The sequence below is a fragment of the Lissotriton helveticus genome, chromosome 3_1 (assembly GCF_964261635.1).
Source record: "Lissotriton helveticus chromosome 3_1, aLisHel1.1, whole genome shotgun sequence".
In the NCBI taxonomy this organism is placed as follows: Eukaryota; Metazoa; Chordata; class Amphibia; order Caudata; family Salamandridae; genus Lissotriton; species Lissotriton helveticus.
In genome coordinates, this window is record NC_136061.1 from 387,555,050 (window position 1) to 387,571,904 (window position 16,855).

Below are 16,855 nucleotides of genomic sequence, written 5' to 3' on the forward strand. Positions count from 1 at the left end.
GTTGGCACTTTCTGCTTTTAGGCACCAATTTACAGTTTATTCTTTAAAATATTCATAACCCTGGTTCTACTGATTGGATTTTTGTCATGGTGTGGGATTTTTTTGTGTGGCGTTTTCACTGTTATACTCTTTGAAGTGTTGCACGAATACCTTTCACATTTCATCTAAATTAAGTCAGTAAGTTCTGTGCCAAACTACCAGCGGGCTGAGCACAGGTTAATTTGGGGTTTGCTTGTGCCTTACCCTGACCAGGATTGCGATTGGTGCTTGACCATGGCTCACACCCTAGTCAACCAGTAATCCCATTTCTAACAGTGAGACTCTTACTTAAATTACCCAGAAACCTCCCTGTGGACCCCATCCACATTACAACCCAAGAAAAACCCTCCACACAACGGATTCATCAAACAAGTTGAGCTCAAAGGAAACCTAGAGGAAAATAATTTAAATTACAGTCTGATCCAGAGAAAGGCGTGCTTTGTTTGGCACCTGTGCATTACTAAAGAACTCACTCAAGCCAACAGAGGAGAAAACTTTACTCAATCCTCTCAGAAATTAGCCGCCCTCTCCAAACTATTGGGAATACGAAGAACCTTAGAAGAAGCACTTGATCTGCTGCTACTTTAAAGACAACTGACTCTATTAAACACACTTACCAGTTCCTACAAAATGTATTATTAATTTAGGACAAAGGCACCAGAACTTTGATTTTATCTTACAAGGGTAAGAGTGAATACAATTCATTACCGAGTGGCCTTCCCTATTGCTGGCACCATGGTTCACGTCACTACCCAGTTGCCCATGCGATGGCAGGTCACACCAGTCAACTAAGCACTTTATGCTATTTTGCACCTTGTATGCTTGTTTTAGAATATCGTTCCTTCTCCCTACACTCAGCAAAGGATCTTTTAATGCTCATAAAGAGGGCTTGCACTATTTACAGCGTCTTGAGTCTCCTCTGATGTGTTTTTCAGTCCTGAATATTAGCACTGAGATTAAGGAAGAAATATGCACTGTGATTCCTGTTTTTTACTTTGATGCAGGTTCGCCTTGATGGCTTGGTATAGATTTGGTTGGCATAATGGATTCCTATAGGCAATGTGAAATTTGGGTGCAAACAATTTAGTAGGGCCGTTTGTATCATTTCCTATTTTAAGGAGGGCGAAATATTTTAGTTTAATCGTGATATTTTGTATTATTATATTGAAGTGTAACATTTTTACATGTGATTTCATTGTGCTTTCATGGTCAATATTGACTGATTAATGGAGGTGAGGATGATGATGATCAATTAAGGACACACTAAAATATTATCACCTCTTTTAAATAAGAACTCATTTAAACTTCATCAATTCACATGTGCAGGACACAGTTTACCGGCAGCACTGAAGCAGAGATCGGGTAATGAGCACAGTACATAGATGCTCTCTGTAACAGGCGGTGACTATGGGCATATATACTGTCCATACAACAGACAGACCAGCTGAGGATGGAAATGCAATATTTTTTATTTTACTATGAACATATTTTGGGCAGATTGAACATAACCAGAGATAGTGGCAAATTAGAATGTCTTCAAAAGTGCTGCACCAAAGCCGTTCCTGAGCATTAACTGACCATTGAACACTCAAAAGAGTTTGACATACAGAGAGCGAGATTCTCCAAGTGACGTAAATCCGAGACCCTAGGATACATGTGACATTCCCTGGGCTTCAGACATTGCAACAACTGATGTTCCTGCATCACGGAAAGAGGCCCTTTCAATTCTCAGTGATCTCAGGGGGTCCCTTTCAAGTCAACTGTTTTAGTATCTACTGACAGTACAGTAACTACAAAAGTGTTACTTCTGTTCAGATAAGACCCCTGCATGACGGAACGGATACAAACATCCAAAACTGTGGCTCTGTTATTGGCTTTATTTAGAAATGCAAACAAATTATGACTAATAGGTACATACCAAGAGAAGATTACAGTTGCGCTTTACCTGGCGATGTCGCACTTGTTGGTAATGTCAAGCCCAAGACTACATTTAGTAAATGGGACTAGGATGTGTGGCAGAGATCAGGCATCTGTCTTCACACATCGGTCTATGGACTCATAATAATAATTTTTGCTTCAAACAAGTAGTTATTACTAGTGCTTATTAGAGTAGAACCTGGGACAATGAACAAAGTTTGTATTTTAAAATTAGCAAACATTGCTCGCCTTGGCTACTGCTGGCTGCTGTTTGGTTCACATTGCTCGCCTTGGCTGCTGCTGGCTGCTGTTTGGATCCACCAGTCAGATGGAAGTTCTTGAAGGATGCATTTTCTAACTGCACTGTACATTTCTCTCAATCAATAATGTGAATTAGTGAGGAAAGGCAAGAGTTTTCCATGGAAGGGATCACTGGTGCGGAAAGAAAGAAAGATAAAACTGCCTAAGGAGGTACATCCTGAATTCCTTTATATATAAGTGCAGGAAAGAGACTGTTGGCCGACTTTATCACCACAGGAAATTCCTTGGGAAAGCACTGATCTTTCACAGCAAATTTGCCTTTCTGTAAGTACTTGGACCCCAGGAGAAGTAGAGTTTCCCCCGGGGTCTCAGAGACCAAGCACATGGATGTGACTGGAAGGCCTGATTGGTTTCCTGAGCACATCTTCGGGTTGCAGGCAAACATTGGGAAGTACATTTTTTTAAAGCTGAGAAAGCAACAATACTTAAAAATTTGGGGGAAATTAAAAGGCACAGTCTCTGGATTTTATAATCTCATAGTGCGTACATTACACTCATACCTCTTATTAGCACAACTTCATGTCAAATGGCAAGGGTTAATTACTGTAGCTTATTTCGATGAGGAATGGGAGGATGTTATTATGAACATGAATAAGTAAATCAGAGAGGCCATAATGAAATTTACTCTTTTCAAAATTCTTCATAACTGGTACTGGTCCTAACAAAAACTCAAGTCAGCAGGTATACTACACCAATCTACCTGTTGGAGGTGCCCACAGGAGGACTGCGATATATTTCAATGCCCAATTTTGAAGGAATATTGGTCTTCCATACTGCCTCTCTACACAGAGCTATACAAGTGTTCATTCCTTTAACGGAAAAATGAGTTCTATTACATGATGTTGCTGATCTCCCAAATCTCCCAAACCATACAAGACGATTAATAGCTATTGAACTCACTGAAGGAAAAATGTGTATATTAAGACATTGGAGAACACCACAATGCCCTATACACGATGAATGGCTTATTGAAATGTATAAAATAGCCTCATATGAAAAACTCATTTATAGATTGCAGGACAATGTTGGAACCTTCCTCCAAATTTGGAACCCCCTTCTAGCTGATATTCTATTTCTGGTAATATTTCAGATTTTTCTTCTAATTAGGAACTACAATAAGGGAATTACTTCTTTTTTTAATTTCCTTATTAATTCATTACCATCATTATTTCTATTCATGCTGTTGATGTTATCATTAGGACTGTTGATGCTTTAGCCAGTAACACTGTCATTTGAATTAGGACTTACTGTTCACCTGTTGGAAATTGTTGAGTTAGTGGGAATATCTACACTTTAAATATTATATTTGTATGATATTATCGATACTATCTTCCAACTGTCTATAATACATGGTTTACTACATATTGTATACTAACTTTATAATATCCTCCCTAGTCCACCTTTCCTATGTCTTCCTTTCCAACTATTGTATCTTTTGATATCTGTATTATCTTTTTTATATTTAGAAACCTGAGAAGTTAACATTTCATAGTATGGGTGTGGCCATAATTTGATTTGTTTATATTTCTTTTTTTAATGCATTGTTAATAAACTGACATGTACTTCTCAATAAGAATATACCCATTTTTTTTTTATCTGAGAAAGCAGCACTAGTGCCATACGGGAGCAACTTTTTTCAAGTGTGCTTGCAGATAAACACTTTAAAGAGATCTCACTTCATCTGTTGTTGGAAGATGTTTTGTTATGCAGCGGGGCACTGCTGATTGATCCTCAAAAAGGGATTTCACAACAGAAATGTTCAACGCCTCCTGTGATTGTCATAGAAAATAATGTCTTCTTGTGATTATTTTCAAGGAAACTATGACTAGTAGTCCACAAAGTAAAAATTATATTTGTTAATTCCTGAAATGTTCCTTGTACATCTCTGATGAAAACAAACTGACATATCTGACATCTTGAGTAAAGCATTCATTTTCCACAGTAGCAATTTTAAGGGATTCTACATTGTTAAACAATAAGATCACCACAGAGTTCAATTGAAATCTAGAATACAAGCATCTGTGTTCATTACAGATGTAAAGCACGCAAAGAGGCTATGTTGCACAAACGAGAGCTGTGGAATTAACCATTTTTTTTATTGGAGTGGAGACATGAAGGAGCCAAATTATGAGTTTACATATACTTTTTATTCTCACTGCAGATTTGAAACCTTGTTTTTCAAAACTGTGCCGGTTTGTTATATGTTTATTACAATATGGAATGTAATTTGCATTTCTTCTTTTCTCTTTAATGTACTGTCATTTTGGAATATATCTATGTCATAGTTTTGGGTTTCTGGAATGTTGTGATTTGTGGGCATTGAATGCTGGGAGTTGCAGAGAGGTTTTATGAGTCTTTGGCTTGGATTAAATCATCATTTGAAAACACTTAATTGGGATTCTGAGACTTCACCACTGGCGCGCTTTCAACATTTTGCCATATCATTCATGGCATGATAACGTTTAAAAAAGACCAAACATAGGTCCCTATTAGGATGGCGGACGGACCTGCGTCAGAGGTGGAGGTACCGTCCGCAGGGGCAGCGGCAGTCCCTCCGTGCAAATTAGGATGTGACCGCCACCCTGGCAGTCACATCCTGTATTTTTAACATTGCGGCGGGTGCTGCTTGAAGCAGCACCCGCCGCAAAGTTAGAAAAATGCAAGTTTACCTTTGCATGCACGAAGCGGCAGTCACCGTGTGGTGCCTGCCGCTTCGTGAACGCAAAGGTACCCCCCATGTGCAACCACCACCACCCCTTCACCCCTGGGGGCCCGCAACGGGCCCCCAAACAAAAGTCTGTATGCCTTTCCACGGCGGATATGCCGCCGTGGAAAGGCATAGAACTGAAGACATCCTAATATGCCTGGCGGTGTCTGATAGACACCGCCAGACATGTTAGAGCTTTTCCACCGCGGTCGTAAGGTGACCGCGGCGGAAAAGCGGCGGACGGTCTTCCTGACCCCCCAGCCATCCTAATCTGGCAGGGGGTCTTTTAAGGCTCCGCATCCTCCGGGCCGGCGGACACTTCCGCCGGCCCAGAGGATGCGGAAAAACCGCAATCCTAATCGGCCCCATAGTTAAAGATAAAGCTCTCCATCTACATCCAAAATCTCCTTTCTGTTTCCTGAGACTGCTCTTTTTATTATTTCATATCTCCTACATTTTAAAATCTGACTATTTTGGAAGACAAAGAATGACTTTTCAATCTCCCTTTTAATGTAGTAGAATTTTGACACAGGTAGGAAGCTAATTTCCTCTGTTTAAAACGTTTTTCTTTGCACATCCAACTGGTGCTCCTGCAGGTAACGCATACTTTTTCAAGACCATTTAACACTTTCAGGAGATGAAGATGATGTAGTGTGTGTAAGGCTTACAGGCTTCCATCTATGACATTCAGGACGTTACCAATACAAAGGGTAGAAGCATCATTGCCACCCTCGGGGACCCAAAGCTCAGACATGCAGGCTTGGGAAAGATGGCAGCCTTCAGAAACACATTTCAAATGGAGGGCAAACACCTTTTCCTTTTTCTTGACCTTAATGCGCTGACACTACAGAAAAGACAGCAACTTCAGAAGATCTGTAAGGACCTTTCCGAGATGGACATAATAGCAACACTATGGTTTCCTGAAAGACTGAGAGTATGCATCAGTAAGGCTTACATGGTTTCGCGTGTGGTGGTAGCACAACCGTTCCCAGGAGGACTAATTTCAAACACCTGAAAGCAGATGGTTGAATAAGTTTAAGATTCTGGCAAGTGTTATAAATATAGGTGTCCACCACGCAAAACTCCCCACTGTCAGTATGTTGATTGCACGAGGTTGGGGAGTAAACTGTAACAAAGAATTAATGCTTGAAAGAGGTCACTTATCCCCCCCTCCTTCTTCACATTTTACCATTTTCTTATTCACTCTTTTCTTCGGGGATGGTGGATGGAGAGAAAAAAATTGTGAGCTTGTGCAAGTAAAAGCAGCACAACAACAAGTCGTGTATTAATCAAGGTCAGTTTGTCTTATTGAGTTATTTTTTTTCTGTAAAGAAGGTGTTTAAGGTCCTTATTATGAGTTTGGTGGTGCAGGAGCAGGACCACCTTCTCCCGCACCACCATACCTGTGTGAGCACCGCCCACCAGGGTTTGATGTATTGCGTCAGTGGCTGGCGGTTCTGTGGTGGTCCCACAGCAGTGCCTATAAAAAACGCACCACAATGGGAACACCAAAGGAAGTTCCAGCAAGGCATGGACTGTCAAGTCCATGCCCTACAGGAACTGTTATGTTATATTAAATTTGTAGAGCGCACAGCTACTCAAAGTATCCCGGCGCTAGTTCCTGTAAGCCTACCACACTCCCATCTAAATAAGAAAACCTCAGAAAAGCAGAATTTGTAATTTCTTCTTAAAAGCTACCGGATCCAACACCCTCCTAAGGGCCAACGGAAGCGCATTCCAAGCTAGGCCTGCTTTGCGGGTGAAAGAACACCCGCCCAGCCTGTGGCGATTGAAACGAGGGTTCTGTATTAAGAACTGGTCAGAGAAACGCAGTTGCCTAGAAGGTTTGTAAAAGACAAAGCGCTTCTGAAGATAGAGCGGACCCAACCCATACAGGGCCCGTTGGACAATAGACAACATTTTTATTTTGGGGTACATGCATACAGGGTGCACACCAAGTACCCCTCTGCATGTATCCGCAGGTCCGGAGGCCCAAGGGGGCCCTGCAGGGGCCCCTTTGTTTCCTCCCCGCCAAACTTTTCACAACGGCCTCACCTGCCGTGCAAAGTGAGCCAGGAACCCTGTTAAGCATATTGTGGCCTCAGGACCACTGCAAGACCACCAGGTTGTGGAACCCTGGTGGCAGCTGTGGTCCCATTGCGGTCTGACCGCCCTACTTGTAATAGGGCGGTCGAACCACTGGTGCGGCGGTAGTTGCACCACCATCGAGAGTTTGGCTGTTTATCAGACAGCCAAACTCATGATGAGGCCCCAAGCCTTGAAAAAGCTGTGCTGTTGCTGCCGCGTCAGGATAAAAGTGCAAGGAGGCAGCAGCGGATGTAGCAAGTTTAAAAAGCCAACATATGCTTATCTGGACATTGAGGCAGGTATTTTAAAACATGATGAAAACTTATGGTTTACTCCCTTTGAAGCAAGTTTGAAGGACTGAAAACACTTTAAATATGTACGACTAATCATTGGAAATAATCCAATAATTTTTGTTTTTTTCTTTATTTTCAGAACACTTCTATCAATATAGTCATTCTGCTTCACAGGAAAGCAGATGATTGTACAGCGGTTTCCCCCACACAATGTCTTCAGTGTTGAAACAGTATGTTAAGTAGATTTGCTCTCTAGTTATTTATTAACACACTGATCCTAACAAACACATTTTATCGAAACAAGACATAATTCCATGTGAGTTGTGGCTGTAATGGGACTTGTCTCAGATTCTTGAAGTTAGTCTTTTTGTTAGATGTTTATTAAGTAAAGCCAATCACAATGCAGCATTTTGGTACGGTACACCTATATATTTACAGTTGTAAGTAATTCAACAAGCACAAGGACCGCCTTAAGGACCCACTGTTTACCATACTAAAGGAATAGAAGGTGACTGAAGGACATTCATATGGTCTCCATCTGGCCCTGGGCTTTGTTCACTTGTATGACTAAGGTCCGTGCCAATGTAAAGCATGCAGCCTGGAGGTATCGCTACGGCTAAAGCCAGGGTGCCAGTGTGGAATACTTACCCAGGACTTTGGTCACTGCCATCGCTGACGTCTTGGTGTCTTTGCGTGCTGTATTAGGCACAGAGGCTGTGGTTATTGCTCTTGGGGTAAGGTTTGCAGTGTTGCCCCTGTCCGCCATTACTGTCCAGTTCCAGATGTCACAACACCTCTAACCCTGCAATGGTAGAAAGATATGGAAACAGCAATCAATGTGCATGCCTCTCATGTTATTCACATGCTTATGGAGGTGCCATTGGTGGAGAATCAAGAGAGGGGTGCAGGGGTGAAGGGATAATAAACAGCCTAAGAATACTATTGGAGGTCCATCAGCAGTAGTGTGTCACTGACCTATACAAACTAACATTAAACCAGTGGTGCAGGATGTAAACCTCATATTCACATATAATCGCCTGACATCATCTCATACTGCTGGCTCTGGTTCTACACTGACTGACACCTGACTAATCTAACCCCTTACTACAGGTTCTGGGCCCACATGGACACCTTGCAGAGCTCTTACAAGTACTACAGCCTGATGAGCTCTCCTCTGACACCGAGCGCTGCTCTCCGGATGGAGTTCCTACTCATCATTTCCAACCTCCTCCATCCAGAACTCTTGGTGCACTCTGACAGGTCTTGAGATCCTTGAGAATTTACTAGGTTTTCTCACGGACAGCATCAGCAGCTTAAACCTCAGATAGACAATGTGGTGAGGCACATACACATCTCACCCCAGGCACAGATGTACTCTTAATGGTTAAAACCCTGGTCAACTCTAGACGTGGTTACTGTTTAATTATATAAGGTGAGGCATTTCTACCAAAGATGAAGTACACTGTAACAAACACAGGTCAATGCAATCTATATCAGTTTATCGTGATGCTTACGCGTGTATGATGGACATGCATATGACAGGCATTGAAGACAGTTAGCAAAGCACCTTTGGAGCCTGACAGCCTTGATGCCAAATGAATATCGTCATAATGCTCAATGAAATATTCTATCCAGAGCCGAATCCACTGGCCGAAGTTCTTCCACCAGTAGAATAGTACAACGTATTAAATTCACTAAATGAAATAGGCATTTCCTGCAGGCGCTTATAGCATAATGCAAATGGTGCAGTTCCAATACCGAGCCAGTATACTTTCTGCAAAGGTGGTTCTCTGCAACAAGAGGACAGTGTGCTCTCTCAGATGAAGTGCATTTTCAGGGCCATGATGAAGTCAGAGGGAGCGTATTTCCAGGAGAATATCAGGGCGTCAGATCCGGTGGAGGGGAGCAGGGTCGGTAAAAATTGGTGCAGGAGGGCTCAGAGGTTCAGCTTTATGTAATAGGTGGAAGTCTTCTAAGTGCAAATTGCGGGAAAGCATGCAGTGAGAACATAGGGTAAGGTATATAGTGGCAGCCCTGCGCGTCACGAGCCTCGGGTGGGCTGTGCTGGTGACGGAACGGTTCTGTCACGGCCCACTCGCCGTGCCTGCGCGGCGTGAAATCCGCGCCTGCGCTGACGTTCTAATGGGCGGGCGGGCGGGTCCGTGACGGAACCGTTCCGTCACAAGCACAGCTCACCCAAGGGCCGTGACGGAGCGGTTCCGTCACGAGCACGGGACCGCCGCGCGGCCCCGCCTCCCCCTAGTGCTGCGGCGGAATAGCCGCCGCAGCGAAGGGGTTAATCAAACCTTGTTTTTTAGTCAAGCGCGTGCCAAACTGAAGCGAGAAGCAGGAAATGGCAGCTCGTCTGTGAACGTAAAACGTGGTTTGTGTGGCAAAGTGGATGCCTTTAAACAAAGATGGAAAAGGAAACCGAGGTACGGGACCAAAAAGCCATTGCTAATTACTAAGATCTGATTAAGGAATTGAAGGACAAGAAAGGGGAAGATTGTTTAACGTTTAGTATGTGGAATCACTCTGTCGTGGCAGTGGAATGGTCATACTTGGGTTAAATAAAATTGTGTAGGAGAATGGTGCAAGGATATCAAGTGGGCGATAAAGGAACCCAGCTGTTAAATATATGGTTGTCAAGTGGAAACAGTATGGGGTCAGCTTGAGAGGGTGGTGCTGTGGTAATGGTGAAACCGATTACTCCACTTTTGGTTCAGATCGAAATGAGTGGAAAAAGAGACATGCAGTAGCCTGCCACTGTCTGGCCCTCCAAAATACAGGGCAAACGATGTAATGTAAATTGATACTTGTATAGCGCACTACTCACCCGCAAGGGTCTCAAGGCGCTTGTACGAATACCACTGTGGAACCCATCCTGGCTTTCCCTGTGAGGTGTCCACTCCTGGGCACCCCCAAGGTGGAGGCCAGGCATCCTTAGCATTGTGGGGGCCGTTGTGGAGATTAAGCAAGCTATTGCCCAGAGTTGCAGAGTGGGACTCCATGATTGGAATAGGCACCGAGGCGAGAATTATCAGGTCCGTGGAATTTTGAGCGCAGAATCACTGAGGCGGGGAATTGAACCCTGGTCCCGGGCTAGACCTCTGCATCAGGGTCTGCCGCTCTAACCATTGAACCACACTTCTCCACGATAGGTAGACATTCATTTAAAACCTAAGATGCATGCACATGCACTCACACATACTTGCATACATATGTAACTAAGTTACGATTCAAACTAGCCAAGTGAATGTGACCATCCTGAATCAATCTAGTTGCCCAAAAGGTGGAATGGAGTACATTTAATTCTGCTTCTTCTATGCATGATTTCTTCACACATTCAAAGTCCATCATACTCCATATTTTCTATATCCTCACTCATATGCACACGTTTCATCATGCCTGATAAGTGCATGAAAATGGTTTCAATTAAACCTGAAATGGGTCATTAAACACAACATGCATTACACTAAACCCTAGAATGTGAATACTGATCCTGGTCTTACGGACAAACACATTACGCTCATAACATACGTATTTGTAAAGCACACATTAGGGATCTTGATGCTGAATAACAGGTGTTCATTGTTACCCAATAGTACGCTTTTTGCAAACTTCAGAAGCATGAAAGACTTGGTGGAGCCACTGGGATTTGACCATGTGACCATAAGGTCAAACACAGACTCCTGTAGTGGACGCATTAATCCACTGAGCCACCAGATCCAGATCATATCAGCCTCTGCAGGTTAAATGTTATCTGAGTACCATAAGTCACTCTCTTCATGCATCTGACAGTACTATTAAACTCATGGGTGTCATTCTAACTTTCACTTTGTACAAATGGGTAACTCATTTCCCCAGTAAGTCCATACCAAAGGAACACATGCAAGCCTACTTCTGTATTCAAACTGCCAGGCCCTATTTTTCTCCAAAATCATTATCTTTATTGTTTTCTTACTTTGTAATGATTAGTAACTGCATGTTACACAATCGAATGCTTAAAGAGCATTCATGATATCATACAGTCATAGTTACTATAGCTAAGAGTGTGTCACACTTTTGTAAGTTTGAAGAAACTTAAGGGACCAGGTAAACCTATTCCTACAAATCGGAGGTTTATGCGTTTGCTGTGCCCTTTTCGCATCAAGTGAAATAGACACCCTTGAGTAGGTCTGACCCTCGAGTGGTGGCCATGTGTTCATCGTGCATCTCCCAGACGGTTGTGCTGAGTTGGTGTATTTAAGCGGGTCGACTACTGACCCAGTGTCCATTGGACCTACCAGGTGGTGAACTTGTGCATTTAGAGACTGCTGTGGTGAATCTCCATAAGTAGATGTAGATGCATTCTGACTTATGTTTCCATGCATTCTGGTGGGTGTCAGTGAGTGTTTGTGGTGGTCTCTTGTTTTTTTTTTTTTTTGTTGTTTTTTTTTAAATTCTTTTATTAATATAAAGGCATCGTAGTCAGTGAGATCAATACAGATAATCGGCATAATTACGTTTATACAATACCAAACCGGCATCATTTGTGGTGGCATACCTGTTACATCATAATCACATTCTGTCTGTCTAAACCCTGCATATGCATTTCTATTCATCAGACACATGTTACCAGTATTGCTTAACATGCTAAGTAATCGTGCCACGATGCCCAACCTGTGAAACTGTCTTGTAACTTTCAAGAAACATTCCCCCCCCACACCCCAACTCAGTGTCATCACTTTTATTTATGTTGCACACGTCTCCTCCTCCTAACAGGCCTCACCGCCCAATTGTCTTATCTCGGTGCAGTCATCCCAACACGTCGCCACAATTAGTACAGAGAATCAGAACCCTATAGCCTCAACCATCACTCCTCCTCCTCCTCGGAGTCTAGGTCATCTCCCTCCGGTAAGGGTTCACAGATTTCCCCCCTGTAAACATTCCACCCTGTCCACACCTTGTTCCATTTGCGGGGTGCAGCTCGAAGGACATACACAGTTCTTTCCGTGACCATCAGGATGTCCATGTGCTCAGCCCATCTGTCTGCAGTGGGCACATCTGGAGCTCCCCATTTCTGTGCAATATCATGTTTCGCCACTGTCATAGCAAGTGTGGCCCAGATGATACCATATCTGTTCAGGTCATTGGGGTCCCATATGTTTAAAAGGCACTTACGCGGGTCTGGCAGAGTGGAGACCTTAAGTGTCTGGGATATGGTGCGCATTATCCGTGTCCAGTACCCCTGAATTTTGGGGCAGTCCCAGAGTGTGTGAAATAGTGTCCCTTCTTCCCCGCAACCTCTCAAGCAAAAGGGAGTGGGTGCTCTGTGTATTTTGTGGAGTAGAGTCCTGGTGTAGTAGATGCGATGTAAAATTTTCAGTTGTACTAGTCTAAATTTGGCCGAAATGCCTACTTCACTTGGAGAAGCCAAGGCCTCATTCCATTCCGTTTCATCCATCATTCCTATCTCCCCCTCCCACCGTTCCTTAAGTTTTGTCGTGGGGTCCTGTAAGTTGTTTATTAGTTTTTTGTAGGTGAGGGACGTGGCGCTCTGTTGCATGTATTCCGTTAACAGCCTGTCCTCAAGTGGCGAGGAGTCCGGCAGATCAGTGCCCTGCGGGATCGCTTGGAGCAGTGCATGTCTAATTTGGACATAGCGAAATGTTTCAGTGGGTCTGAGGTCATACTGTTGTTGCAGTTGTGAGAATGGGAGCACTGTGTCATTGTCCCAGAGGTCCCCCACCGTGGAGATACCTATCAGGTCCCATTGTGCGAACCCCTTGCATGTTCTAAGGTTTCCCAGTGATTTCGTGTCCCCCAGTGGCGTCATCTTGGTAATTTTCCCCGTCCAGCCCAGCCGTGCCTGCGCTATGTGCCAAAGGGCCGCTGTGTGTCGTGTCGGGCCGTGTAGATGTTTAAGCTGTGGTTTATTATACAGTACCGATAGCATGGAGTCTGTCCCTAATTGTGCCCAATTGGCCCTGTATGCAGGGTCGTTTCTCGGTGCGTGGACCCATTGGTTAATTATTTTAAGCTGAGCTGCCCAGTAATATACTTGAACGTTGGGAAGTGCGATGCCCCCCTCATACCAACTTTTTACCAATTTGTCGTAGGCTATTCGCGCTGCACCATTGCTCCAAAGGAGATTGGAGACCAATGCCGCAATCTGTTTGAAGTAACGTGGAGGGACAAGATGTGGGGTGCTTTCCAAGATGTAAAGAAATCTGGGGAGTGCCATCATCTTAAATAAGGCTGCGCGCCCCAGGAGGGTGAGGGGTAAGGTCGCCCAGTGCTTAACGTCAGCGCGCAGGCGGTCCAGAGGTGGTCTCAGGTTGCTAGTGAAGAAATCTGTCTCAGATTGTACAATGATAATGCCTAGGTACTTGAAGGAGGTCACCGGCGCCGCTAGAGGGCAATCATCCGGCAGGTTCGGTGCCGGACCCCTCAACGTGTAGATCATCGATTTTGACCAGTTCAGGGTATAGCCCGACGTCTCCCCATGCATGTTACAAATGTCCAGCAGAGCTGGGATGCCGTTATCAGGGTCTACCATGTAAATGAGCATATCGTCGGCATAGAGGGAGACCTTGTCTTCCCATCCCTCCTGCCACTGAATGCCTCTAAATAAGGGCGTATTTCTGATCAGAATTGCTAAAGGTTCGAGTACCAGTGCGAAGAGCAGGGGTGACAGGGGGCACCCCTGTCTGGTACCCCTGCCCAACGGGAACGCCGGCGAGATGTGGCCATTAGACACCACCTGTGCCACTGGTTTAGTATAAAGTAGCCGTATCCAGGCTATATATTTCGACCCAAAGCCCATACGCGTGAGCACCTCGAAGAGGTATTCCCACTCTACTAGGTCAAAAGCCATTTTTGCATCGAGGGAAAGGATCACCGCCTTTTCAGTGAGTAGGTGTGACCGTGCCAGCACCCCATGTACTCTCCTAAGGTTCAGCGCCGTGCTCCTGTGGGGCATAAAGCCTGATTGGTCGGGGTGGATCAGGGTACTCAGGTGCGGCATCAGGCGGTTGGCCAGAAGTTTAGCCAGTACTTTGGCTTCCGTATTTAATAATGATATTGGGCGATATGAGGTACAGTCGTCTGGGGGTTTACCCGGTTTAGGTATGGCTACGATTGTGGCCGTGCGTTGGTCTAGCGGCAGTTCAGCCCGTTCCCTACTGTCCAGATACATATCCAGTAAGGGACCACTAAGTTCTGAGGCCATCGATTTGTACCATTCCACCGGAAGCCCATTAGGTCCCAGTGCCTTCCCTGATTGTAGTGAATGAATCGCTAACTGAATTTCCTCCTCCGAAGGATCTGCCTCTAAGTCTCGTGCAGCCTCTGGTGGTATGCCGGGGAGAACAATGTCTGCCAGCGACACCGCCGCCATTTGTGCAGTGATGTCCCGATCAGGTGTATATATGGTGTGAAAATGACGTGCTAAAGCGCGCACTATGTCTTCTGGGTGTGTGATCACTTGGCCGTCGCTGCTAACGATCCTCTGAATCCCTCTCGCGCCTCCCTCCCTCCTATCCAACCACGCCAGCATTTTCCCCGCCTTGTCGCCAACTTCATAAATTCTATGTTTAGTGTTTGCAATGTAACCCTTCTCAGTCGTTCTAAGGTGTGTTTGATACTGCTGCTGTCGTAACTGTAAAGCGTGTGTCGTGGCCGGGGAAGGGTCTGCCATGTGCGCCGAGTTGGCATCGTGGAGTGCCAATTCGAGCTCCGTGAGCTCCTTCCGGGAATCACGCTTGTGTCCCGTAATGGCTGCTATCGCAGCCCCTCTCAGGACGGTCTTGTAGGCTTCCCATAGAATCGATGGGGAGGTCACTGACCCACTGTTCTCCGCAAAGTAGTGTGTCGTTGCCATTTTCAATTTCCGTCTTATTTTAGGGACCCTTAGATAATTCGGGTAAATGGGGTAGATCCTGGCGCATTTCCGTTCTCTAGTAGTAAGGGTGAGAACGATTGGTGAGTGGTCAGATATGCCCCTGGGTAGAATGTCGATCGTGTCCACTGTGCCCAGACCCTCCCCCAGGAACAGAAAGTAGTCAATGCGAGATAGGCTATTGTGGACTGCGGAGTAGAAGGTGTATTGGGTCGCTGCGGGGTGTAAATGTCGCCATATATCCACAACGCCTAATGCCTCTAAAAATTCAGGAAGGGGAGCAGGTCCTCTTGAGCGGGTCCTAGTGGGAAAGGCGTCTAACGCTGAGTCTACGATGGCATTCAGGTCCCCCCCAATGATTGTGTCACCCTCAGGGAGGTCCAGCAGGAATTTTCCCAGTGCAGGTAATGTCACGGAGTGTAGTGCCGGGGGGATGTATACCGAAACCACATTAAGCGGTCTACCCTCCCACTGGCCATGTATCGCCGCGAAGCGTCCCTGGTCGTCCGCTACATGTTTTGTGAGTATAAAGGGTGATGACTTCTTCAGCAGTATCCCCGTCCCCCTGGAACCCGAAGTGAAATCTGCATGTGTCGCCATCTTATATCCGCGCCGATCAAGCGCTTTGCAAGTCGATCCCGTAAGGTGCGTTTCTTGGAGCAGAACCACATCTGGGCTCTGCCGTTTGATAGCCTGCAGTACCAGGCCCCTCTTTATTTTGTCCCCCAATCCCCTGACATTCCAAGTTAGCATGCGCAGAGGGGGCACCCCCACCGTTACTGTGGCATTCCCAGCGGGTTGAGTCTGAAGTGAGTTAGCCATGAGACCGTTGTGAGATCGTCAGTAGCAACGTGTCGGTGACTGTCGCGATGAGGACGAGGAGTATGCCACGATCTAGGGTGGCTGCAGGACGTGTGAAGTGAGTGATGACCAGAACCAAAAACACAAACAATACAACTTGAACCCTATCCCCCCTCCCTGCTCCCCTGCTCCACGGACTGAAACCCGCCCGTCTCCCCAACATCGCAGAGTGCTTTAGTCCTTCCCCAACTATCTTACTTGCTCGTGGGGTTGGTGAGGCCCCTTCAGGCACTAAATGTGCCCACCCTACTCAGCGGCATCAAGTCCAAGGCCCGGCGCGGCACCCCCAGGCCATCTCATTGACCATCAATTCTCAGATCAGTGTTGGTCGCCCTGGGTTAGCGGATCTTGTGTCGAGTCGGACTCCGTTGCCGCCGTGTCGTCGCGGCGAGGCGGAGGGTCAGAATGGCCGTCCAATGGCGAGTTGCTGCGGTGAGTAGTCCGATCTTTGCGTGGACGATGACGTTGACCCACCTGTCGCCAGCCCTCCAGCCAGTCGTGAGCAGTCTCAGGTTTATCGAAGAACCACGTCTTTCCATCAGCCACCACCCGTAGCTTGGCGGGAAACAGCATGGAGTACGGCAATTCCCTGTCTCGCAGTGCCCTCTTTACCTCCGTGAATGATTTGCGGCGTCTGGCCACCTCTGCCGTGTAGTCCGGGAAGAAGGATAAGGTCGCATTTTGAATCTTGACAGGTGGGGAGACCCTTGCCGCCTGCAGGATTGCATCCCTGTCTCTAAAATTGAA

At 45.6% G+C, this 16,855-nt stretch overlaps 1 protein-coding gene across 1 annotated transcript in view; it reads right to left on the reverse strand.

The window, feature by feature from the left end:
* The window catches only part of LOC144824560 (fibroblast growth factor receptor homolog 1-like), a 251,805-nt gene that overhangs the window by 121,128 nt on the left and 113,822 nt on the right, over positions 1-16,855 (reverse strand). Inside the window, exon 2 of the mRNA XM_078683619.1 lies at positions 8,014-8,167. Within this exon, the coding sequence (XP_078539745.1) occupies positions 8,014-8,131 (118 nt within the window). The 5' untranslated portion in view covers positions 8,132-8,167. The remainder of the gene's footprint in view (positions 1-8,013; positions 8,168-16,855) is intronic.